We start from the raw sequence: 27738 nt of genomic DNA on the forward strand, positions 1-27738 counted from the left end.
ATTCTCTATCTAGCGACGGCACCTCGCTACCGCACGCCAGGCGGAGTTTTTAACCCTTGCCCCGCTCTCTGACCCCGCCAAATCCGGCGAAAACCGAAAGGGAAAACAGCGGGCTGCGGAGGGGGGAAGCGCATGCGCTCCGCACATGGGACAGGGGGAGGCGGCCGAGGAGCCTAACGCGCGGCTTCGCCCTCCCATGCAGAGGAGGAGGGGGCGGTGCCGTACGCGCTTGGAAGAGCCGGGGGGCGTGGCTTTCCTTAGTAGTCCCAGCTCGGAAGGAAGTGACAGCAGCGGCGCCGAAGAAATTTGGTGGCGCGCACAACGGCGCGCGAAGATACCGGCCGTACGCACGCGCCGGCCGGCCCGCCCACGCCAGGCGCAGGCGCAAGGAACATCTTTAGAGCGCACGCGCGGGAGCTCAGCGGGGCTGCCGTCGCTGGCCGCCATGGAACGGAAAGGTGAGCGCGTTGGGCTTTTTTTTTTGCTCCGGTTTTTCCCTCCCCCCCTCCCCCCCCTTGCTTAATTCGCCTCAGGAAGGGGTTGCTCTTCTTGGTCCTCCTTTAATCTGAATTCAACTTGCTGCTCTGATCTAAATGGTCTGGCTTCTGGGTTCTTTTCAGTATACTTAATAATAGATGCCTGTTGCATTTTTCAGGTATGTTGACAGTGATGTACCTAAGCGTCTGCTTAGCTCTCCCCTTTGTGCGTACGAGGTGGAGAGTATGATGCTTTGTCTCCACTTAGGTTACGTTCTTAAGGAAGAAAAAATAATCTGAAGGGGGCATATTATATCATTGAAATCGAACATAAATGGTGCCTCTATTAAAGGATTTGTAAACCAGAGAGGATGCTAAAAATTAAACTTTCTGTACCCGATTTTGATTCAGCTTTCTTCTGCTTCCCCATCTCTTTTCAGTTTTAGCATTGCAAGCCCGAAAGAAACGGACCAAAGCCAAGAAAGAAAAGGCCCAGAGAAAGTAAGTGTTCCCCCATTGGGTTTCAAATGAAGGTAATTGTTGAAAGTTGTATATTCTGAACTGAAATAAAGGGAGAAAGGTCTAGTAAACATTTCTGTGTAACCCAGTATTCATACCAGCCTGTCCTTATGGAACCATGTGTATTAAAAGTATGTGTTTAATCTCTATTAATACATTTATTAATTTTTCTAAAGTAAGTTTAATATAATTAATCATAGAAATAGGATATTTGAATCACATATAAAACATAGAGCCAGACTTACATTATATGTTCTCCCCAGCCCTAGGTATTCTGCTACTGTACTTTAATTTTCGTGGTTATTATTTGGGTCATAATAGCCATTTAAGCGTTTTATGGGAAAACCCTACCTGCTGACTCTGAAAGATTTGAAATATCTAAAGTTCCTTCTGGATTTGCACCATTCCCCCCCCCCCCTTCTTTTTGCTTATTGTTTAGCTAAAGGCTTTACTTTATGCAACTTAAATACCGTAGTTCAGTTTAATTCTAAAGCTTCATTTTATAGCCATGGGCAAAGCAGGAATTCCACATTTTAACAGTGTTGATTTATACCTTGCCTTCAGTTCCCACCTTCTAAAACTTCCGATAGATTTCAGTTAGACTTACTATTGAATAGCAGAAAATTATTACTTGTATGCTGAGGAGCTCAATTAAATTTAAATAAATTCAATTATCTGTCTATGATTTAATACCCTGTAGAACATTTTTAAGGCTGTAATGTACACACTGGCAAATGTTGTAAGCCTATTGCACACTAATTTATTTACTAACTGGATTTTTATTTTTAAGGAAGTTACCATCGTGTGACTCTTGATGACCACAATGAATAAAATTCAATGGTCCAAATAATACTGTAATAAATGCAACCATTAAAATGTGTCATCAATTGGCTATCAGAATGACATGTAAATAACCCTTCAAGCTCTGTCCTAACTACTTAAAAAACCATGCACAAGAGCTCCTTTTTAATTTGCTTCCAGAAAACCACTAAGGTCAGTACAAGTCTAACCTCTGAATCTCACATCATGGGTTCGATAACAGAGAAAACTTCCTGGGTTGTTTTGATTTCATGATAATGGAAAACTACAGTTTTTCTTGGTTAGGCTAATACTGTTTGAAGTAGACAATCCTGAATGTGCTTCAGCCCTAAGCCATATAGAACAGTTATTAGAAGCTTATGAACAGAGTAAACCTTTAATTTACTGCACTAATAAGGTGAAAAGATATCCATCAAAGCAATATATCTATGTACATGAAATTGGAATGAGTCATTAGGCATTTGAAATTATCATATATCAGGGATATGGGAAATGGTGATTAGATATGGACAGATTCTTGCATCTAAGTTCCATTAAGGTGTGTGTGTATATACACACACACTCATATAATGTTAATGTAGAATATAAAATACCCTGGACCTGTACCCTGCACATTTATCTTCTTAAATGAGCTCTGCAAAGAAGCAATAGCAATGAGGTCTCCTTACTGCAGTTCACAAACAACAAAAGCAAAGATGCACTTTTTCAGCTGTTGGTTTGAAGCTGTTTCCAATTGCATGTGTATGAAACATAATTCTGACATTTGACATTCTGAAACTACAGAATCATAACAGTATATAGTTTTGCATTTGACAGCCTGCATGAAAAGTAAGTGCATAGTGTAGTGATAACACCATGTTATAATCAATGAACTCTTCACAGAAAGAAATTCAATTGCAGCACTAAATGTGTCTGTTGGACATGCAGCAATGTTACTTTTTATCTTTGTTTTTATTTTTATTTTTCTTTACTGTCATACTCCTGTACGATTGCCTGGATTTAACTAATCCAGGCAATTGCTAGCAGGGATGAATTTGGTTAATGCTTTCTCCAAGTTTCTGTGATTTAGAAGAATTTAAACAGAAGAATGAATCATGCAACTTGGACATATTCAAAAGTTCTGGGGCAAAGCTATAGTAATTTGTTTGTTCTGTGGTTGGAACTTTAAAATAGTTTTTTTGGTTTACAACATTTAATCCACCTTTAGGATGCACATGGTAATTTGTAGAAATAGAAATTACAATCAGTCTCTGAGCATTAGTAAAATGTTGCTTGGTTTTGTGTGAAAAGCTATAAATCATTAATACGCATCAACAAAGTAGTTCCAGGTCATTTTTATTTGTTTATTCAGAAGAGTTTATCAAAAGGAATAAATATATCAGGGTTTTAGTTAAGCAGACTTGGACCTGATTACTACTTGGATGGAAGACTATCAAGGAATACCAGAAGTCTATGCTAGAAAAGGAAAAAAAAGAAAACACAAGACGGTGACAAAACTGCTTTTATGTTTTAAAAACTTGGACATGAGATTGTCAGCCTCCATGAAGTTGTCAGAAATCACTTGTTGGAATTTTTCTTTTTAAAATCTCTTAAAATATTGAATGTATTTTGACCCTAATGTATGCGTGGGGTTTTTTATTCATTTTGTGGCTTTTTTAAATATTCAGTTTTTAAAATGTGTTAATTCTTTAAAAGGATTGTTCTGTAAAGTTTACAGATAAGCTTCTCTGTAGCAGAAACAAGTTTACACTATGAGAATTTGTTTTAAGCAATAATTGTGAAATTACTTTGTGCAGTGTTTTATTATGTAAAAATAGACAGGATCTCTGAAAGATACTTGAAACATAGTGATTAATTTGATAGAAATATTTAAAATATTTTAATATTTTCAAATAGCTAATAAACCACAGAATTGCTCTGCCTGCCCACACATATTTTTGCTATTTATGTCTTCTAAAAGAAAAAAGAACTAACTTTGGAAAATTCCCTTCTGTGGAATTAGGCCTTGCTCATATTTGAGCAAATGATCATCAGTAAATTGTAGTATTGTGCGTGATATTTGATAAGGACAAATTCTTGTGGAGAGTTTATTTTCTGGAAAGAAGGTCACACATTTGATGCAAGTATGTACATGCATACATGTACAGGATTACATGGAATCCCTTATACATTTCTTTCTAATCTAATTATCAGTATTAAAGTACAAAATATCTCTCAAGTTCAATCTATCGCGGAGTGGTCATTAAACAAGGCTCAGCTGTAAAATCTTGATCCAAGAAGCTTCTTCATCTCTGGCTGGATGGTGGGGAATGGAAGGATCAGAGAACCATCCAGTCATATATGAAGAAGCTTCTTGGATCAGAAGTGAAACCTTTTCAAAGAAAAACAAGAAAGTCCAATTACCTCCTGAAAAAGCACCTATGGGACAACTATGACCTGGATGATTGAGAATCACCATAGACAGTTGATAGGAAGTCATTTTTCAGCCTCATCATGACTTTGAAAGATTGCCAAATGAATGGTTGTAAGTTGAGGACTAGAAAGGAGTAGAAAGATTGACAGAGTATTTGTGGTGTGTATTCAGACCTAGACATGATATACTTTGGCAAATTGATCAATGCCGTTACCATTCTTGGCTTTTAATTCTTGGGGAACAACTAAGTAGTTTGAGCAGATTCCAGTTCCATTCTATAGTATAGTTAGAGTGCGTTCAGCAGTATTGATTTGGTTTGGTTTACCAGGAATTAGTGGTAAATAGATACTTCAACACATAGTAGATCAGGGTGTCAAACTCAAGGCTGCGCCGCGGGCTGCATCTGGCCCGTGGGGTACTTAAATCCTGCACACAGGGCCGGCCCGGAACTATCAAAGGACTGGCCCGCAGTGCCTCTGGTAGCTAAAACGGGCCGTCTGCAGCCCCCCGCACCTCATTTTCACCCTCCATGGCCTCCTACAGCACTCTGTTGGCCAAAAAAATGGGCCCAAAACAGGCCCCAGATGGCTGAAAAATGGGCCCAAAACTGCGCCGAAAATGGCTTAAAAACGGGCCATGTGACCCACTTTCGGCTGGCAGAGTACTACAGGAGGCCATGGAGGGCAAAAATGAGGCACGGGGGGTTGTCCAAATGATTGTCCAATCTTTCTTGAAAACATTCAGTGATGGAGCATACACATCTGAAGGCAAGCTGTTCCACTGCTTAATTGTAATTAATCTTAATCTTTAAATAATTAAGCTATTGATTAGTATTTAGTTAATATTAAAAATTAATATTTAAGTTTGGGACAATAAATTTTTTTGTTCAGGTCCCTTGCAAAGTATACTGTAATTCTTAGCAAGCAGATCTGTTTTGGGACTTGCATGTGATTTGGGATGTCACTGAAGTTATGTGCTATAAACATTTTCTGTGGTCAGAACTGATTTTCACTTTCTATTAATCTTATTAATTTCTCAGTATAAGTTTCCAAGTTTACATAAATTATATTTAGTTTACATAAATTGAGTAACATTCCAGAAAAAATCTTCTATTCTAGGCAGAGCTAGGATAGTTGCAAGAAATAACAAAGCATTTACTAGGATTTTTAAAATGTCCCTCCTTCCCTGATATTGTAATCAGAACTCCCTTGTAATCAGATTATCTACTTTGGATTTTTTAAAAGTTTTGAAGGAAGTAAATTATTCAGCAAAAAACTAAAAGCTTTATTTTATTTTTTTAATAAAAACTAGACAACAATCGTTATACAATAAATATTTTGTCATTCCAAAGTGTAGCTAAATTTTGCAGGAAGCAAATCTGAAATCAGTCCTCCCCAGTGATGTTGTAAGCCATTTACCTGCAATGCAGTGTTGTACATCTGCAGCTAGGTGGTGGAGGCATAGTCTGCTTTTTCTTCCTTCTGCACAAAGCTTTGCTGTATTCAGGGACGGCCAGCACCCTATTCACAATTTATGCATCCAGGACTAGTGTACTATTTGGATTTTATGGCTCTTTTGAAAATTGTTGATTCATCTTCAGAGATACCTTCATCAATGGGTGTACGTGCTTCATGCAGGTAAGCTCCCCCCACCTCCATTTTCTTACTCATGGGAGAATGTGATTTCAAGAATCAATTTTTCAGAAATATAGTACTTGAGATGAAATCTTTGGAATTATTGTAATATCTTTGTCTCCACTTGTAAATCAGCTTTTAATTTGATTTGTAATAGTTGCAAAATTATCTGCAGATTATTCTGTCTTTGATTTATACTCTGTTTAAAATAAATCTTTTAACAGTATTATTTGATTTTACAGAGTGTATGTAGATTTATATTCCTGGCCTATAGCAATAGTAAATTTGGATGCATTTTTAAAGATAGTGGCAGGAAGAGTTACAAAGATCACAGTGAACATTGTTAAGAATTAATTGTAAAAGTATACACTCTTTGTGAATAACAAATAGGATAGGTCTCTGAATATGTTCAGACTTATGTTATATTCTCTGACAATAATTGTCATTTTAAAAGTGTAACATGTTTAAAGGCAAAGATGATATGATTCTTTAGTTTCCTTTAGATGAAGAACAAAGGCAGCCAAATGCTTTATGGAGACTTTCTAGTAACTTCCTTGCTACAGGAAAGTTGTGCATGTTGAAGAAATAAATGATTGTAGAATATCAGACAGCATTCTGACTGAAACATTATTACTGAGATTTAGCAAAAGCCACAGCAGCTAAATAATCATTAATTGATTGAAGTATTGTTCAATGTGCCTTAACGATTCAATTTTACAGTATTTATCGCATAATTAATAGAAAAGCTTTGCTAATGGGTGTAGCTTTTAGTTGGATACAAATCTTATTTAGTTGTTTGATCTCTGGATTCCAGAATTACTAATTATCCTTTTCTATATATTGCTCTTAGCTGTCAAATTTCCTATTAAACTACATAGTTTATTATTTGATTTTGTGTTTATATCTGTGGGTTCAATTTCTGTTACTTCTACTATGTAGATTTATTATTTTTCCTTATATAGGAGATTTGAATAAATCTGCAACCACTGGAGGTAACAGAGAGGAATGTTCATAAAAGAAAGCTTATTCATTGTTCTAATGTATCTAGATATTACTTATAGGGAAAGAATATTTTTTTTACCAAATCATAAATGGATATAGAATTGGATATTCCAGAGTTTTTTTTTTACAAAAATAGCTACATACAGTAGGTATAAATTTATAGTTCTAAATATTTCATTATTTTAAGCTTTTATATTTCTAGATATTTTTCTATGCAAGAAATGAGTGTATTTTATTAATCTTTATTACCATTTGGTCACAATAAATGCTGCTATTGGAGGAGCTTCCAAATAAGTAGTTGCATATCTGGAATTCCATTCAGTTTCTTCAAGGCTGTGATTCATAAAGGTACCTGCAGTAGGGATGTAAGAAGCTTCATTTCTTTCCAATAAAGATTTGAATGAAGCTTCCCAGTGAAGTTTTGAACAAAGCAACAATGGTTCCCTCACAAGAGAGTTCATTCAACAGGCAGGGCTGTAATCTGTGAGGCAAGCTCACAAGAAACCATGAGATCTTTATAAATAATTCTGTACTGAAGTAAGGTTAAATCATATTCCAAGAATTCTAATGACAGCTTTAAGACTAAGCTTTATATAGAGAAACAGTATTTAACTTGTGTAATCATATTTTGTTCTGTTCTTATATAATGGACTATCTGGTCCCCTCTTCGTATGGGAGGCCTGATTTTCATCCGTTTTGGCAATGTCAGTTTTGCTATTATGCTGTTTTTCATTGTCTATATAAGAAGTAACTCTAATATTTCACTTTCAAGATGAAACTGACTATACTAACTCCAGAGCACCTCCCATCTTTTAGAGATTGTACTCTGGAAAAAGGTTGAGAGGATCCTTTTCCTACAGCACCACCTAAGGGGCCTCCTCGGATATGTAGTTGTACTATGAGTACAACTGGGGAATTCAAAGATTATATGCTGAGCAACTGAATCACTACAGCATGTGCTGAGTCCCCTTTGGCTGGAATCTCCTTGAGTTACTTGCTAGAGCTATTTGGCCATGTTGAGATTGGCCAATGGTACCATAAAAGCTTTTCTCCTAATAAGCTATCAAGGAAGTCTAATGACGTGCATCCTTTTATTTATATAATTATTTATTAATCAAATTTATACAGCTGCCCATCTCATGAGATGTCTTCTCTTTTGCATCCCTTGCCTTCTAATCACTGCCAGTGAATGAGAGAGGGAAGAATATGGAAGAGTTTATTGTATGTTCCTGGGCTTTCCCAACTATTTGATAGCTGATATATGTTTAAGACAGTCCATCAGCATACATCTTTTTGCATTGTTGGCATTTTTCTGATCTTTGTCAGCAGATGAGAATACTCCAGAATTGTGTTCATGGATTCTCCCAGCTACTCATCAGTTGCAAGCTCAATGGTATGAAAGGATGCATCCCTTCATGCCTCTGGCCTTTTCCATTGGAAGATGACCAATAATGAAATGGGGCCAAAAGCCTTTGGGGAGTCCTGTTGAGAAAAGCCTTATGAGAAGAGTCTTTTTCATGCCCATCCAGGAAGCCCTTCAGGCAATGCATTTGAGAAGATAATTCTGCCACACTGGCCAAAGTATTCAGTGTGCATCACTGAAGATATGTGCTGGAGATCTTCTAGGTAGGGTAATGTTAGGAAGACTGCAGGCAATCCCAAAGTTGCTTGGTTTGAAAAAGTCTCACCCAGCCCTGTAGAAAAAGGCTTACAGGAGATTTCTACTTCAGCATAAGCCTGTAATGATATCAGGTCACACAAATTGTACTGTTTGCTTTGGAGCAGCAAATTGGGTTGCCTTTGTGACTTGAATGACTTCAGATCAGTGTTTGAATTTGCAGGCCTAATCTGCAGTAAGGTAACTGAAATGAACCAAAGCCACTACAGGTAGTTCTTGTTTAGTGACCTTTCGAAGTTTCAGTCGCACTGAAAAAAGTGACTTATGATTGTTTTTCACAGTTATGACCTTGACGCCATCCCCATGTCATGAGATCAAAATCCGGGCACATGATAACTGGCATGTATTTATGACTGTTACACTATGCTGGGGTCACGTGATTACCACCTGTAACCTCACCTGGCTTCTGACAAGCAAAGTCAATGGGGGAAGCCAGATTCACTTAATAACCACATAATTCACTTTAATAACTGCGGTGATTTGCTTAACTGTGGCAGAAAGGTCATTAAATGGGGCACAATTCACTTAACAGCTCTTTTGCTTAGCAGTGGAAATGTTGGGCTCCATTGCAGTCATAAGTCGAGGACTACTAGTATAAGGAGATTTTATAGAAAATAATTCAGAGTCCCAGAATTTTTCATTTATATTGATTCCACCAGCAAGCGGCTTTCTCGGCAAGCATTTGGAGCCAGCATTCCTAGTCTAGGAATTATTAATTATTAATTCTAGTAATTCTGAGAAGCATAAAAATTAATGATGTAATTCATAAATACTATAACTTAGAGAATTGCATGAAAAAGATACACCGGATGAATGACAAAACCACATTCTGAAACCATACTTCACTGTCTGATTTCTGTAGTTGACACTCCCTCTTGAATGCTATTTTTCTTCTGAATTGGTACTTGCAAGCATAGGAATTTGCTCCCCAAAGTAGAATTTCCCTCAGTGACCTTTAGATAGAACCTTGTAAATATAAGAACTATATAAAGTACAGTTGTATTTGTTGATAATGTAACATTGATGTAATTTGCAGCTCTTTAAGTATCACTAATTTAAATATTGATGCTGAGATTGATACTGGGAGCCAGTTTGGTGTGGAGTTAAGGTACTTACCAGGAGACTTAGTTCCAGACCTCCCTTAGGCATGAAAGCTGGCTGGGTGAGACTCTCTTAGCTCAACCTACCTTATTAGTTGTTGCCATGAGGGAAAATAGAAGCTGGGAATATTAGGTATGTTCACCATCTCAAGTTTAACAATAAGCCAAAATAGATTAAAATGTCAGAATAAATAAAATAATAATTCAGTGATGATAGATTTAAGCTATTTGACAGCATATTTATATTTAGTCCAGCTATATTTTCAGCAAGATGCTTCAGGCAGTTTCTTAACTTGTATTTGTTAACTATTGTGTTCATCAATTTGCTTTCCTTGTTTCTATTCTTTAATTAGGTAATACTATTTAATGTCTGAAACTACTCTAAATTCTCTTTTTTATGGGCTGAGAGTATATAAAATGAAATTAAGAAATATCATTTTTGAAAATCAATTGATTAAAAACATTGTGATAAAACTGTGGCTAAATAAATAGTTTATAATGTAGATTTAAATGGCAAATCAGGTACGCACTCTTTTTTTGATATGTCGTCTTAATTTATTTAAGAATAATATTCATCATATATTCATTAGATATTGCCAGTCTTCCTTTCTGATGCATTCTCAAAGTGGTAGACATCGTAGAACTTTATATGTAATGGCTTTATGGCAATTTTGAAAGTCATTAGGGCTTCTACACACTGTCTTTTTACAGCTATGCCCAGCCAAGAGCATGTTCTAGAATTGATGCCAATCTATGGTAAAATTAGGTTTTCATTCTGGTTGAAGCCATCCATTTCTCGTAAAAATACCAGTGAGCACCTATGTTAATGGTAGTGACCCTTGATACAAAACTGGAAAAAAGCTTAGAACAGATTCGTTTATGAATCTCTGAGTCATTCCCCTCCCCCTCCCCGCCCTCCCAAGATCTGGACAGCTCTCATTCTGGAGGTGTTCAGGAAGGCCTTAAAGACCTAGTTGTTTTCTCAGACCTTGAGGTGGGGATGCATGTGACACTCCTTTGTTAGGAGTGATTGAATTTTTGTTGATTGTTTCATTGTTGATGTTTTTGTCTGGACTATCATTGTGGTATTTCTCTCACTCTGTGTGTTTTTTAAAATTTATGTTATTGTATCTAAATTCTGTTTTAAATTGTGAACCGCTCAAGGTCATTCTGGAATTAGGTGTGACAAAATAATTTAAAACAACAAACAAACCTCTATTTGCCTATCACTAGATAAGTGATATCTAGTGTATATCTGCACTATGCCTTCAATTAAAATCTTTTCTAGTACACAGAGAATCTTTAAAGTAAGCCCAATTTTAGGGAAACCAACTGGGAATGATACCAAAAGGCTTCTTTTCAGAAATGGGTGGGTCTGAAAAGGTTTGCGTTCTCTGCAAAATTACTGCACAATATTTTGAATCATAAATGTAGTTTACTATAGACAATAACATGAGATCTGACTTTTTTTTAAAAAAATGATTTATTATTTTTTATATATCTAGCCTTATCTTTAAACAGCATTTTAGTCCTTACTTATTCTTTATTCCTCTCCTTATAAACTTACAACTTAAACATTTATGCTGTATCTTAGGCCTGAAACTCAACATCGTGGCCCTACTGCCCATGCAGAGAATGACCTTCCTGAACAAGAAGAAGAAATACTGGGGTCAGATGATGATGAGCAAGAAGATCCCAATGATTATTGCAAAGGTATGAAATTACAATTCTACATTTTCTACATTTTCAGCATGTTTGTTTTAGGCCAATAACACTAGGCTAATATTATGACTTGATGAAACCTTTGCATAAACCACATTATGAATTTACTTTTAAAGGAAAACAAGGATCCATTTATTGAGATGAAATCATGGCTTAAAATATTTAGAACTGTTTAGAATAAGAGCAGTTATATCCTAAAATATGTCTTTGTTAAACTAAATAATTTAATATAATAACTTCAAGATGAAGGAATATGGTTGTTTCAGGTATATTTTATATACCTGATATACCTTAGGCATGAAAGTCAGCTAGGTAATTTTGAGTTAGTCACTCACTCTTAGCCCAACTCACCTCACAGGGTTGTTGTTATGTAGAAAATAAGAGCAGGAAGGAGTTAGGTATGCTCACTGCCTTAAGTGATTTATAAAAATAAAGGTGGAATAGAAATAAATTAAATTTAAATAAATAAATATTTAAATGGTTCACAAATTGCAGAAGGAGCTGCTATTGCCCTTTGATGGGCAACAAGACCCAGACTTTACTCTCTGCTTGGTCAGGGTGAAAACTAGTTTGTTTGGACACACTTTGAAGGAATGCTTGAGTGGAGTCTGACTCAGTGCACAGTGCTTTGTGTATGCAAAGCTGGCTTGCAGTGAGAATTTATTCCAGGTCTACCTGGTGAAAACAACAGGCCTAGGAAATTGCACTATCAAATTTCTCCAGGCAAAAAGGGCTCCAGCTTCTTGCACATTTAAAATTCAGTTACTGTCAGAAGATATCCCAATGAATAATTACTTTTATTCACAGAAGGGTTACAGAAATTAATATTAGAAGTAAATTAGGAAATCATATTGCCACTAAAGTCTAAAGTTTCAGAGCCATGTCATAAAGCTTTCATTAAAAGTATACTGTAAGGTACTAGAAAAGGGAAAAAATAATTTTAAAATAGTTTAATAAACATGAATATTTTAGAAGTAAAACACAGTTAAAGAAATGGTTCAGTAGCCCAGAAAATGAAAAAAAAAAAGTCAATAGCCTTTAAATGTTTGATATAAGTAAATGCCTACGTGCCTAGTGTTTCTTGATTTGCCTTCTAGTTAGTGGGAAAGGCAGAAGGATTCATGGGAATCTCAGTCACCTCATAGAAAAAAGGCATACAGTTAGAAAAAAATATTGTAAAAATGGTAGAATTCTTTGTGTTCAAATTACGATGTAAATATATTTAATACTACTAATATAAAAAACACTTGTGTGATATATAGCAAAGATTAAAAAAAATTTCCACTGAAATGCATTTCTTCCTCTTCAGTGAAAAAGAATTTCTAAAATCTATTAATTATGGAACACCTGTTAATGGTAATTCTGGTTGCATGAATCCAGTATTTTAGTATCTCTCAACAAAATACAGGTAGTTCTTGCTTAACATTCATTTGTTCAGCAACCATTTAAAATTAACGATGGTGCTGAACAAAGGGACATGACCGGTAGTTGACGTTATGGCCATTGCAGTGCCCCCCGCGGTCATGTATGAAAATTTGGATGCTTAGCAATCCACCTGCCCTTTTGATTCACTGCATGGGCACTGCAATTGCCCCCAACTGTCCTTCCCAATCTCAGTCGCTCACCAGTGAATGCAAAACTACTATGGCACTGAAGGCCAGGCCTGCCACCCACTTCATCATACCCAGGAGTGCTTTCAGATATATATGATGATTTACTAAAATGCAGTATTGCATATTGTATTAATTTAGCTTGATTTATTGGTTTTTATATTGTAAAATTTTCTGAGTTGTCTGCATTTGAGTCTGTATAAAGTTATGCAAATAAATTTAACTTTTTTATGTTAAAGTTACAACATAACCTCAATTTAACTGTTAATTTAATAATTCATTATACATTTTGTAGGTGGCTATCATCTAGTAAAAATAGGAGATCTGTTCAATGGAAGATACCATGTAATCCGAAAACTGGGATGGGGACATTTTTCAACAGTGTGGTTATCATGGGACATCCAGTAAGTCTTTGTTCTTTGGTTGAAGTTTCTGTTAATTGTTCAACAACTATTATAGATAAACAGCATTTTTTTCTTTATCCTATTATTTTGAAATCCAGAGGATTCCTACTGTTTTTTATAAACAGAATCCTGTATTTTGTCAGGATTCATGTTTCATCCCATTTTTTTTATCATTTGTTCATGGTTGTGTTTCATAGTCCTTGGGGATGATACTTAGCTCAAGAATGATCTAGAGCAGGGGTCCCCAACACCCGGTCCGTGGATTGGCACCAATCCATGGCATGCCAGAAACTGGGCTGCACAAAGAAATGAAGCCCTGTTCTGCCCCAGCTCCGGATTTCCGAGGATATTGACACACACCAATGGTCCTTATCAAATTTATTAAGTAGCAAGAATAAACAAGACCGGCGAAGGTTGGCAACCAGCCCAGAAAACAAGATATGATAAACCAAAATATTCTGATAATAAAATACGAGTTGTTTCCAGCAAGAAAGCACTAGCTGTGTGTGATTTAAATAGGCTAAGGGAATGGCCAATTATGCTCAAACCCTACTCTCGAGTAGACCTCCTCCTCCTGAGTAGCCACTCCTGCCTTTTGGCAGCCCTGTGTGCTCGAGCATTGAGGAGAGGCTCCTCCACTTCGCTCTCTCCACTTGAAGGAACCTCTGAAGGTTCTGGCTGAGTCTCTGCCTCTGGCACCACAACCTCTTCAGCCTCCTTGCTATCCGACACAAATGCTGGCTGTGCAGGCTGCTTGCGCGACACCACATCAGCCTCCTCTTCGTCGGGATCAGCCACAATCCGCGCAGGCCGCTGCCGGGCCACAACAAGCCCCATTCACGGATGCAGGAAGCATACAAAACCAAACCCCCTCCAGTCTGCAGAAAAACCTCTCTCCACAGAACCGGTCCCTGATGCCCAAAAGGTTGGGAGTCGTTGATCTAGAGTAAGGTCTCTCCAACCGCCCTCTGCACATATTCATCACCCATAGGACATAGTTCTGAGCTCTCATATTTTTATCTATCAGCATTATGTGGTTCCTAAGAACAATTTGAAATTAAACTTTGTGTCCATTAGGGGGAAGAGGTTTGTGGCAATGAAAGTTGTAAAGAGTGCTGAACATTACACAGAAACAGCTTTGGATGAAATTAAATTGCTGAAATCGGTGAGTATACAGAAGTAAATTATTACAATATAGCTTAAAAATTATAATTTTTAAAACAGGAGGTGGTTGGTAGTTCTTTCAGATCTATTTTTCAAAAAGCACTGTTTGTCACAGCTTGCTAACCTTGCATGTCCTGTTTCCTTTCAGATGTAGGAAATAAGAGAAATTTTAGTTTTTGTGTGCTTAAAATAGGGTTGGATTTAGTTAAAATGATCCTTGAGAGTGGGGAATTTTGATATACTGCTCATGTCATCATCTGCAGATGTCATTAACATTCTCTAATAGTATGTTTTTAGGAGAATTTTATAAAGGGATTAAAAATGGGAAATGCAATTTCATGAGATGGAATATAAATTATTGTCTAAGACCAGATAATTTGGCTATATGCTTTTTTTAAAAAAAAGCTGGCATGTTAAGAAAAAAAAGTGCTAAGTGAGAATGCAGCTATCTTAAGACAATCAGAAATGATGATGCATTTGAGTACATTTGAGGAACTGGAAAAATTCTTAGGAGGTTTGGAGGGATCTTCCTGTAATCATTTTCTTCTGTCATTTGATTTTTTTTCTCTCCTTTATACAGGTCCGCAACACTGACCCAGATGATCCAAATCGAGACAGAGTAGTTCAGCTTTTAGATGACTTCAAAATCTCAGGAATTAATGGTTCCCGTATCCTTTTAATAGAACAGATCACAAAGCATGGGTTCAAACAATAAATTTACATAGCTTTTAATGTATTGTAACACTCATTTCTGTCCATTGTTCAGCCATTACAATTTATGGGGCTTTGACTTTCCTGTGGTATATAACAGCAGAATTATTAGTACTTACATCCGAAGCTTATCCAACTATGCCGACATGCTTGTTAGAAGCCAGGGTACATTTTTTAAAAAAGAAAATATATAGCTTTTTTAAACTGGGGAAAAAGTCAAATTCCTTTCAGATTATAGTGGAAAGAGGTTTATTTTTGAATTGGAAGCTTAAAAAACTAATAATTTCATCCCACGTGGTTCTAATCTGCTGTATAGTCTAGAAATTCACCCTTGACTCATCTCAGATATTTGTATGGTATTTGAAGTTTTAGGGCATCATCTTCTGAAATGGATCATCAAATCAAATTATCAGGGGCTTCCACTACTTTGTGTAAAACAAATCATCCTTCAGGTAAGTTTCATATCTCTCTGATATATTTCAGTACTAATTTTGCTTTTAAAATTTATTAAAAATACTTTCATCTTCAGGGTTTATTAGCAAAACATGCTCTTGAATGGGTGAGATATAGATAGTCCTCTAGTTACAATGGCATTTGGGATTGGCATTGCCATTGCTAAGCAATGCGGTTGTAAAGCATGACATCACATGGCCTCATCAATTAGTGATGGAACCCAGGCATTCTCAGTTGTTATTGTAATCCCAAAACAAGTCCATTGTTAAGCAGGAAGCACAGGGAGTCCCGGTTAAATAGTGTGGGGATGTCATGGGGTATTGGGGGAGGCCCAACAAGGCTATACAGAGTTGGGGTTCTTGTAGTATAGCACGAGTTCAGGGAGTCCAGAGAAAGCAGCCACAAAGTGTGTGGGGGGGATCCCAGAAACAGCGACTGGAGTAGTTAAGGGTATCTCTCAATTTACTGAAGTACTCACTACTGCTAAAGCTGCACTGGTTGGCATTTGGCTTCTAAATGCACAATTTAGGATGCTAGTTTTTAGCTTTAGAGCCTTATGTTGCTTGGAACCTGAATATACCTGCAGGATTGTTTTCTTTCAAAGATACCTTCCCATCCAATAAAATCTAGTAAGGAGGGCACCATTCAGATTCCATTTCTGATGGATTGTTATTATCAGGGACAACAGGATTGTGTCTCTTCTGTCTCTACCTCTCACCTTTGGACTGAGGTCAGCATTAACTGTTGTTGTCACTGAGAAAAGCTGCTCAAACTTGGCTATTATGGAAAACCTCGGGAGGCTTTGTAAGACTAATCATCTGCTTAGAGTAGGCAATTATTGTTCTTATCCCTGTTTTGGACGGAGGGTTGGTGTTAGTTGTTTGGGTTGTTATGTTTTTTTTGTTTTATCTTTGAAAGCTGCCCGGAATTACTGAGAGTGAGTTGGGCAGCCATATGCATTTTGTTAAATAAATAAATTTAATTCCTGCATTCTTTGTTAGCTGCTTTCAGACTTCTTCGAATTGAGCTACATATAAATTGCAGTTTAAAAATATAGAAGTAAAGTGGACAGGAAACTTAATGGGACCCAACCAAAGTGTCAAAGGGTACTTCTAAGCTATAATTTTATCTCACTGTGAAATTGTTCCTTTTTTGCAAAGAAGAAGCAAAGCAGGGCTGCAGGACCATTGCTACTGTAAGTAGCTTTATGTAGAAAAAATCAGGGGGAAATGGAATATCTCACTAGGACAAACCACAGACACCACTGCAATATTCTGACATGCAGCATTGAGATCTGAGCTATCTGTTAGCATGCCATCTCTTCTGTAAGAATAATGTGAGTTAATAGGAAGTGAAAAGCAAAAAGTATTGAGAAATGTTGCAAAAAGGAGGTCAGATACAGTATAAGTGTGCTTTTGGAACAGATGTGTTTAAAAGTATATAGGAGGAAGGCAAGGGGGAAATTATTTCTGTACTGTTTTCCTCAAATTGAATAGCTATGTACATGAAATCAACTAGAAATTAAGCTTGATTCAAAGGAGATTATCTCGATTAAATTCTGTCTCTTTAGTATTCCATTAAATGTACTATGTTGTATGCAACCTGAGTACTTGATTTCTTTTATCTTTTGTGTTTTACAGGTCTTGCAAGGTCTGGATTATTTGCATTCTAAATGTCGGATTATCCATACTGATATTAAACCAGAAAACATTTTGCTGTGTGTTAATGACCAGTATGTCCGTAAACTAGCTGCAGAAGCTACAGAGTGGCAAAGATCTGGAGCCCCTCCGCCTTCTGGCTCTGCAGGTTTGTGCTTTCCGATTGTTTACACTTCAACTTTGGTTCATTTTCATGACAATCTCAACTATTCTCATTAATCTTCTCAATTCTTTTTTGGCTTGGTTTTTCCAATGGGAAGATGGAGGGCAAGTGTTAACTTCTTTTTGGTGATCTAATTTGTTCTATTAATAACCCAAACTGAAGAATGAGATATAAATTCTTGAAATAAATAATATTGAATATTTCAGTTTGTTTATAAAATGAATATGTTTTATAAAAAAAGCTCAGGAAGAAAATTGTTGTAAATGTAAAATATTAGATTTTTAAACTTCATTAATAATTTTAGGTAGTTAAATGCAAATATGACACTGGTTTCATTTAAAACTTTTTTTTTTAATGGCACTATAGCTAGTCTTTGAAGTATGACCCTAATGGAGCCTAAAAGTTACATTTTAATGTGAATACATAAATGCACATTCTATGCTGCTGGCATCTTAACAGAAATAATATTTTGCTTAATAAAGATTTGTGTATTGTACAACTTGTACTGCATCATTGCTCCTAGGATCGAAACATGCTAATGGTGCTTTTGCTTTACTTCACAGTGAGTACTGCACCACAGCCCAAACCAGTAAGTTTGATTATTTCTGCTTTTTATATTTAGATGATACATTACAGAGTGGGAAATAATTTGGTTATCATTAGCTGTGGCTGGGATTTTAGATTTTAAGAGTTAAAAGATTTGGGCCATGCATCTTTCTAAAAGCAAAGAGGTAATGGATTTCATTTTAATGAAACACTTTTTCTTGTCACAAAGCTCTTTTTGTGCTGTCACTTATTAAAGCCAGAGTTCTTTAAAGCAATGAGGCCACATTGCTTCTTTTAGAGCATTTCACTTAAATCCTCATGGAAAGGAAATGTTCCTTCAAAAATTTGCACAGCCCTATAACATTTTTACTTCATGAACAAATGATGGTTCTTTATGTAATAATTGGCATATAGAAGACGGTAAAGCATTAGGGAGAATTGGCACAAACAAAGAAATAGTGATACAATTTAACAGTTTTGTAATTTTCAACTTTTATTGAAAACTGTTAATACTTGAAATGGTGGCATTAAACCAGAGATCTCCAACTACCGAGCCTTGAGCCTTTCAGAATTGGGCTACGGAGGGAGCAGGTCAGTGCACCTACGTGCGCACTCACTCATGCAAGCAGAGAGTGAGCATTTGTGTACACATCCTCACTTGTCCAAGCAGTGAGCAAGCATGTGTGTGCATGCTCCATTTGCATGAGTGGTGGGTGCGCATGTCTGCTGCTCGCACCAAATCATCCCCTCTCCCTTCCTGCCACTCCATAAAGCCAAAACGTTTGGGGATCTCTGCATTAAATCACCTATAAGTAAACCAGCTGTCGCTGGTTTCCATGTAGCATCTTTGCTATAGTATACTTAATAGCCAATGAAATTATGAGAACAGGAGAGAGACTGAAATAAAGTTGAACTTTACAATCCAAATGATGGCTGTTTAGATGGAAGTTGAATATCAGCTTCCATCTGTTGAACTTCCATCACTGTTGAACCCAGTGATATTTCTTACTAGCCATTACTAGTTTTCAGTATATGTAGTATCTCTCTTTAATGATTGGTAAGGAATTTCACTTTTGTTATTTATATGAGTTTGGAAAAACGCCTACTAAATTATTACTGCAGTAAACAGTAGACCCATAAAAGTTAGCTGATTTGCATTTATCTCTTAGGCTGACAAAATGTCCAAAAATAAGAAAAAGAAATTGAAAAAAAAGCAGAAACGACAAGCTGAACTGTTGGAGAAGCGAATACAAGAAATTGAAGAGATGGAGAAGGAAACGAATCCTCTGCAAACTGAGTCTGAAGAACAACAAGAAGGGGATAGGCCAGTTGAGCTAATTTTAAAAGAGAGCTCCCCAGATGAGGGGCTGTCAGCAAAGACAGGTATTGATCTCTAGAAAAAAATGTTTTGGATCAACTTGTTACTCTAATCCTGCATTCTTTGGTGTAATTATGCATTCTTTTGAAGCTGAGCAGGTCTTAAAAATAGAGATTTGAATTGATAAAAGTTTCAAGACATTTGGACTGATACAAATTTTAATTGGCTAAAATAAATTTTCCTAACATGTATAATAGATGTTTAAACCTAAGTACCATCGTTATCTCTGGGCCCAAACTATCTCAGAGGATGGTGATGGAGAAAAATGATGAGAGGAAGTGTTATTTACACCATTTTTGGGGAAAAAATGGGATATCAGCAGCAGTGATAATTATTTTTTTAAAAAAATGGTTGACTGGCCTGTATTTCCAGTTGCCCCTTATCAGGGTACATTGTGATTCCTTTTGTGTTTGTTCTTTCCTAGACCCATAAACATAGTTTCTGCTTTTTCTCTTTTTTTCAGAGCAAAGTAGCTTAATGGAGGGAATTGAAAAATGTGTAACAGAAATCAATTGCAATGGATTGGTGCAAATGTCTACCTTCTCGAAATCCATCAATCAAGTGTCTGTGAAACTCGAGGATGACGTTCATAATGCCAATGATTTCACTGGCCCGTCTCAAGAGCAGGAAGAAGAGAGCAGTGCTTATAACCAAAGCAATGGTGGTTCAGAGAACCTAATACAGGAAGCAATATCACAGCTTCCTGTACCCTTAATTTCAGAGGTTCTGGATTCAATGGTTTGTCAGGAATCCACATGTGAGGAACAGTATTTAAATGCACAGCAGATCATCCAATTACAAGAAAGCATCAGGTCAGAAATTCCTTCAGAAGATGAGAATGAAAATAACGGGTCTTCTGAAAACAGTAAAGGTACAGCACATTGATTCTTTGTCAGAAATAAATTGTTTATTTTCAAGGAGAATATTCTTTTTAAAAAAAATATGTAACAATAAGCTGCTCAGAATTGCCTCAAAGTATGAGATGGGTGGCATATACATTTAATACAAAAAAATCCTAATATTTCATAGTTATATAGATTTTTCTAAGCACTTGCCATGAGATTAATCTTATAAGGATCTTATACAACATTAATATTTTTAAAATTAGACTATTTATAATCCATAATTTCAGTTTGAAATGTTTTGAATAAATCGTCTTTAAGTTTAATTACACTTTATTGAATTTAACAAAATCTATAGTTAATCAAAAATGGAAAGGGATTCTATGTCTCAAGGAGATCACCTAAGCAAGCTTGATTCCCACTATGGTTTATAGCTAAACCACTGTTTATTATAATTTCTAAACCATCTCATTGGCATGGATTTTATGAAAGATGTTCCAAAGTTCTTTTGACAAAAGAATCTCCAAACTGCATTTTTTATTGTAAACTGCCCAGAGTCACTTAAATAAGATGGGCAATGTAGAAATTGGATGGATGGGTGGATGAATGGATGGATGGATGGATGGATGGATAGATAGATAGATAGATAGATAGATAGATAGATAGATAGATAGATAGATAGATAGATAGATAGATAGATAGATAGATAGATAGATAATGGTTGAGCTAACTAATGTTTATGCTGAGTCTAGAAAAAGCTGCTGCTGGAAGTTTCCTCCTTAATCCACTTGAACCTGGGAATGCAGATAAACTCAAAGTGAAGATAGCTGATCTAGGAAATGCTTGCTGGGTGGTAAGTTTACTTTCCTTTCCCTACTGAATGCCAACATTGCTAATTTTGCAGTTTGCTGGAATGAACATAGTTATCATTTAAAATATATTAACATATTTCTACAAATGCAAACTTAAATTATTCATAGCTCTTAAATTGTTCTTTGTTCCCTTGGAAAGAACAGTTTTTTCTCATTCAAATGTTCAAAAGACTTGATTTTATTGGGCAGGATGTAAGCAGAACTGTTAGAATTTCACCCTAAATTTGTACTTTAAAATGACTCCAAATTTCAATCCAGAAATGCGAATTCCAGCATCAGTGCCCTCAATTTGGAAAAAGTATCTGATCTCTGCTAGCAACCAGCTTATTCTGGCTGCTATAAAGCAAAGAGGTATTAGTTCCATGGATAGCATAGGTGGAAGATCATTCCCCCCTTTTTATTTTGGTCTATATTTAGACCGAAGAATATTAACTTTTTACTCAGAACTGAAAATAAATAAAGGTATGGCTTTTCTGAAGGCAGTTGTTGTATAGCTATCCTGCATCATTTCTGGATTTGTATGAGGCAATATTCTGCTTATTATCTGTGTGAAACTATTCAGTTTTCCTACACAGATGAAGGAAGAAAAGATGTAGTATCTTCCATTTTCCCTTTCACGGATAATGCTGAAAGCCATTCATATGAAAGCATCCTGAGATTTTTTTTTTAAGCCAGTTAATTAATATGTTAAATGTTTGCATGATGTATGCCCTTACAAGAAAAGGCAAATTGGACTTGATTCTGTTACTTGTTTTTCGTTATACTTCACATGTAAAACATACAAAAATGTTATATCCAATCATTTAATTTAGGAAAGATATGTAATGTTATAGCATCTGTAAGATTACATGTGTAAAATATATTAAAAAACTAATAATTAAATGTATGAATATTTATATAAGATAGCCTTCCCCAACCTTGCCCCACAGTTCCCATGGTCTTGATCCATGCAGCCCACCTTCATCAAGGTATACGAGAAAGCTGCTCTTGACTGTTAATGAACAGAGCATGCATCCCAAGATTCATGGTTTATGCCATCTCAGCACATTTTCTGCATTGAATCATTTTTTAATAATCTAATTTAGTCATAGAAATTCCACTGATCTTTGAGAAGATTATGTTTTTATAGAATGAGGATGGGGAATTTCGATCCCATTGTTTGTATTGCTTTTCTAACTTCCTTTTATTCTGCAGATTCGGATTCTAGGGATGGTTAGTCAGATTCAGTGTTCATGAAAGGATTTCAAGACATCAGAAAGCAATAATAGCATATTTCGTTTTGAAAAAATACTAGTTTAAGACATAGCAGTGGGATGGCCTGCTTTAGCATCTCTAGCTGTGTTTCTAGTCCTTGAAAAATGATGGAAGAGGACACTGGTTGCTTGCTGTCTCTAGTGTGTGGCTTTTTTAAAAAAAACAAATAACTTCAAACTGTTCTGCTTTTAAAATTGTAATGTTAAGTAGTTGCAATTTATTTTAAAAGAGAAGGACACAGTTTGGGTAAATGATTAAAACAGCATCTTAATGGAAGCTATAGTAGATAGAATGAAATACATTTATGAGAGAAAACAAACAGAATAAAAAACGGGTAATTCTTTATCATCTTTCTCCCTGGCTACATTGCTAGTAATACTATGATGTCATCAGTGAACTTTGTGGGATTTAGTTTTGTTAAAAAGGTATAAAACTGGTCTATAAATATACAGAACAAGGCTTTCCCAGATGTGTATCAGAATCAGAATCTTAGTGCTCCCTCTAGGGTTTACATTACAAGTGAGTCAGATCATCCTAACTTCCTTCTTAAATTTTAAAAACTAGAAATTAGAGATACGCTTCTTACCAATCATAGAAAAACTTCCTTTGCTTCAAGTTGTAACACATTTCTTCTTCTACAGCATAAGCATTTTACGGAGGACATTCAGACAAGGCAATATAGAGCTTTGGAAGTACTGATTGGAGCAGGATATAGCACTCCAGCTGATGTTTGGAGCACTGCCTGCATGGTAAGCTTGGTTGTACTACCTAAACCTGTTGTACAATGTTCATTCACAATTTGGTAGGAGTCTGTAAGTCCACTCATAAAAAACTGAATTTCTACAGTGTTGGATCATTTTATGTTGTATATCACCGTGAAATCTGATGTGTTGAAAAGCAATATTTGGATTACTTTAAATGCTTTTTTTAACAGACCACTTCATTTAATGAAAATGATTTTAAAAATTTTAACTTTAAAACTGAGAAGTACTCAGATCTAACATTCAAAACCACTAATAAGTCTGAAATCCAGTTAGTAATTTTCCTAGTTAACAAAAGAGTAAGCAAGAGACACTGCCTTAAATCAAATTTGTGAGAATCTGAAGTATGTTGCAAAGCACGTCTAAGACACATCTAAATTACAGAGTCATTATGCATTACAGAATAATTAGAATTATGCTTTAGCACTTAGAACAGTTACAAAAAGGTTTTCTGAAAATTATCTGTCATTTTCATCTTCAGGCCTTTGAACTGGCTACAGGTGACTATTTGTTTGAGCCTCACTCTGGTGAAGATTACTCTCGGGATGAAGGTGAGAGCTATGCCAGAACTGTGTTAAGTAGCAGAACCTGGATTGTAAGAAAATCAGCAGAGAAATATGTTGGGATTTTTTTTAAAAAAGAAAGTCAATCTTAGATTCTCCTATATTTTTTTCATGGAGAATATTAAAGTTTCTAACATTAAATTAGAAGCATGGATAGCAGAATCAATTTCTGTTTTTGCAATAATGATCTCAGCTATATTTGTATCTATATTAAGGACACAAATTTGACACATATATTTCCATAAGCATTTTGCGAAGTTTGTTTTACATTGCAGAGTAATTGGGACAAAATTATAAAATAGAGCCATGCAAAATGACATGAACCACAAAGAGACAAATTCAGAGGTTCATAGACATCAAGTTTACAAAAATGCCTTAAACTACATTTCAGGACACAATTAAATGGGTTCAGACCCAGGATTTCAATTGATTTAAATTTATTGATCATTGTATATTGCTTAAAAGTTTTTGCTGCTAAATTTGAAGGCCATGCAGTAGAAATTTCATCAGTCAAAGTCAAACCACACAAGGACATTGAGTTATTCTAGCAGAAGGATATTTAACTGGGAATCATAATTTATGTTTTACTTATTAAAATGACTCACAACTACTAAAAAAACAAACTGTTAAGCAATCCAGAGCAATATCTCTCTCAGTCCTCAGGAAAGCCGTGTTTATGAGATTTCTGCACATTAGGATATCCCAGAAAAATGGAGGTAGATCTTTTTGCTACATTCTTTCATCCATAGAATTTCTAAAAACTATACATCTAGTCCCAAGTTCACAATAAAGTCAGTATGAGTTGATTCTAATTCTTATAGTCTCTTCCTTATTTTCTCCCTGGAAGCACAGATCATATTGCATTGATTATAGAACTTCTGGGAAAAATACCTCGTAAGCTCATTGTAGCTGGAAAATATTCCAAGGAGTTTTTCACCAAAAAAGGCAAGTGGGAAAATAATTTCATTACTTTTTGTAAAGTTTGTTGTAAAGTTGTACTGTGTTTCTGAGACATTTCAAGAACATTGAACTTCAAAGTGCAATGAAAATTGTTTCTAGCCTGCTTCTGTCTGTCTGTCTAGTTTTATTTACGGCCAGAGGCCCCAAATAACAAAGTACTAAATATAGTATAAAATTTGATATTAGATGATTTTTTATTATTATTTTATTGCTAAATAAAATTATTGATAAAAGAATATTCTGTATTTACTTAATGTAAACAACTAAGATACATAGGGAGCTGAGAAGTGTAATAAATTTGTAATTTATTCCAAACGTCACAGATGAACATGGAACTTTGGCTTTTCTATTAATTCTTGTACTTAATAACTCCATAATTTTTGCTTAACACAATAAAATCCTGAGATCTAAACCTGGAATACAAATAATCAGGATCAATGCCAATCTGAACATCTCTTTGGTCAACTGTTTAAACCATGAATTTGCAAAAGAATCATTTGGGATTTTATGTAGTTTAAAAACATGTATTTAGAACTTAATAGCAATTAACAAGGTTTTTGTTTTAAAAGTGCATTGTCTGTTTCCAGGAGAATAACAGTTTCAAACACAATTTGGAACATTTAAAAAAAAAATCTTAAAAATCACCTGCAGTTGGGTTGTTGTTACAGGTAGTCCTCGAGTTACGAATGTAATGGAGCCTGTCAATTACATTCGTAACCCGAGGATTCATAGGAGTGAATCACGTAACTTGACGTGATCCCTCCCTCCTTTCGCCTATGCATTCGCTAACCAAATGCGTGGGTCAATTGCACATGACGTATCTCGTGGAGAAGGCCATAAGGGGAGAAGGCCAGGAGGGGGGGCTAGTGGAGAAGGCCATGGGGGGGAGGCTAATGATGGAACAGGTTCAGAGCACCCAAGGCTGCCTCCGATCCACAGATACCTCATGTAATTGCTCCCCCTCCCATCCTGCCACACCAGCCTGCTTGTGGGAAGTCATTTACTTTTTGAAGATCTAGCAAGTTGTCTCCTCTCCAGGAGCAGAGGGAGAGCAGAACAAGCACGTCCTGCTCTGCTTCTCTGACTTACCGAAGCTGCCTGCCAGTTCTGGAGCGGGAGGCAGCCTTGGTGAATCTCCTCCAAAGGCTTCCGGTCTTGCCATAGAAAAGTGTTTGCATGCCAAAGTGAGACTTTGGGGCAGCGAACTTGCGTTGCTTCAAACTTTTTGTTGTCATGCAAACACTTTTCTTCCGGAGACTGGAACCTTCTGGGTGCCCTGATCTCACATGAATCGCTCTGTTTCCAAGCACCCCATTTGCAGGCAGACAAAGTTTCCAGGCTCTGTCAGGTCTCCGTCCCGTTGAAAAGTGTTTGAGCACCTATGGAGCACTTAGAAACTGAGTGATTTGCGCGAGATCAGGGCACCCAGAAGGTTCCAGTCTCCAGGGGGAAAGTGTTTGCACGCCTACAAGAGCCTTGAAGCAATGAGAGTTCACTGCCCCAAAGACTCACTTTGGTGTGCAAATTCTTTTTCGCACCACTAGGAAAAGCCAATACAAAGAAAAGTAATTTGTACTATTGAATTTTCCCAAGATAGATAGCAAGCTAAACTTCCTATAATTGTCAGGGTCTTTTATTTCTCTCTTCTTACTCAGGTAGTCCTCATCTTACAACCACAACTGACCCCCAGATTTCTGTTGTTAAGTAGTTAAGTGAATTTTGCCTATTTTACAACCTTTCTTGTCACAGTTGTTAAGTCAATCACTGCAGTTGTTAAATTGTTGTTGTTGTTAAATACACAGTTGTTAAGGGAAACTGGCTTCCTCATTGACTTTGCTTATCAAAAGGTTGCAAAAGATGATCACATGATTCTGGGACACTGTAACCATCATAAGCTGTCATAAATATGAGTCAGTTGCCAAGTGTCCAAATTTTGATCACGTGACCATGGGGATGCTGCAGTGGTCGTAAGTGTGAAAAACAGTCACTGGAAATGACTTTTTCAGTGCCATTGTAACTTTTGAACAGTCACTAAATGAACTATTTTAAGACAAGGACAACCTGTATATGAAACAGATAGCCCTATTCCACCCTGAAGGGTTTAAACCAGCATTTTTTATTCCTGGAAATAGAGCTGCTAATAGAATTTGATAGATATATTTTTCCTGGCCAGAAACCTTACCAGAGTTTATTATTGAAATAAGAAAATTTGAGATGAAGAGAAAAGTGTTCCTAACTTATGCTGGCAATTATGCCAAATGAACCTGAAAACTAAATGTTCCAAAAGTGTATAATATCACTAATGTAATGACATCCTGTATAACAGCAAGTCCAATTTCATATGTTTCTGCACGTGTTTCTTCTATATTGAAAAGAATCAGCTTTTATTTTGGGTTATATTTTTATTTGGTCTCTTTGAAGATAAGGAAGAAAACTTAGAATACCAAATTTCTTAGCCATGCTTTGGAATCTAGATTGCTTAAAACATATTCTGTTATGCAGTGCTGCTCTGCCTGCCTCCATAATGCAAATTATGAATTTTGAAGCAGAAAAAAATGTTTTTCTTTTTTTAAATGCATCTTTTAACTGAGTTCCGTGAACTGTTCGGTTGGCCTTCCTGCACATATTGTATTAATCTTTCTATTATTGTTCACAGGTGATCTGAAGCACATTACTAAATTAAAGCCATGGGGTCTCTTTGAAGTATTGGTGGAAAAATATGAATGGTCCCAAGATGATGCAGCTGCATTCACAGACTTCTTACTACCTATGCTGGAGCTGAATCCTGAAAAAAGAGCTACAGCAACACAGTGTCTCAGGCATCCCTGGCTCAACCCCTAAACACTCCAGTCTGATACGGTGGCCCTCATTGGGTTACGGCATAAAATATATAAACACACACAAACACACACACACCTAGATGTCCCAGCTGTCCCTTTTCCTTCTTCCAGGTCAACTTTTTCCTTGTTGATTTTCAGAGTGAAACTTCTCCTTGAAGGCTTTTTAGATTTTAGATAAATCTAACTGTTCATGTGA

At 36.2% G+C, this 27738-nt stretch overlaps 1 protein-coding gene across 2 annotated transcripts; it reads left to right on the plus strand.

Annotated features, from left to right (window-relative positions):
• The first annotated feature begins 13 nt into the window (after positions 1 to 13).
• SRPK1 (SRSF protein kinase 1) lies at positions 14 to 27738 on the plus strand. 2 transcript variants are annotated; one of them, XM_034414705.2, is made up of 16 exons: positions 14 to 458; positions 917 to 977; positions 11236 to 11354; positions 13269 to 13377; positions 14455 to 14542; positions 15122 to 15209; positions 15598 to 15704; positions 17346 to 17511; positions 18090 to 18115; positions 19242 to 19455; positions 19914 to 20321; positions 21045 to 21145; positions 23060 to 23167; positions 23661 to 23730; positions 24595 to 24687; positions 27359 to 27738. In XM_034414705.2, the coding sequence occupies exons 1-16, from the start codon at positions 146 to 148 to the stop codon at positions 27541 to 27543; spliced, it is 2256 nt and encodes a 751-aa protein (XP_034270596.2). In that variant the 5' UTR covers positions 14 to 145; the 3' UTR covers positions 27544 to 27738. The 2 variants fall into 2 exon arrangements, with proteins under 2 accessions (XP_034270596.2, XP_034270598.2); XM_034414707.3 differs by lacking the exons at positions 14 to 458; positions 917 to 977 and adding an exon at positions 8190 to 8489.

This window comes from Pantherophis guttatus, chromosome 3 (genome assembly GCF_059756535.1).
Source record: "Pantherophis guttatus breed Tessera chromosome 3, ASM5975653v1, whole genome shotgun sequence".
Classification (NCBI taxonomy): Eukaryota; Metazoa; Chordata; class Lepidosauria; order Squamata; family Colubridae; genus Pantherophis; species Pantherophis guttatus.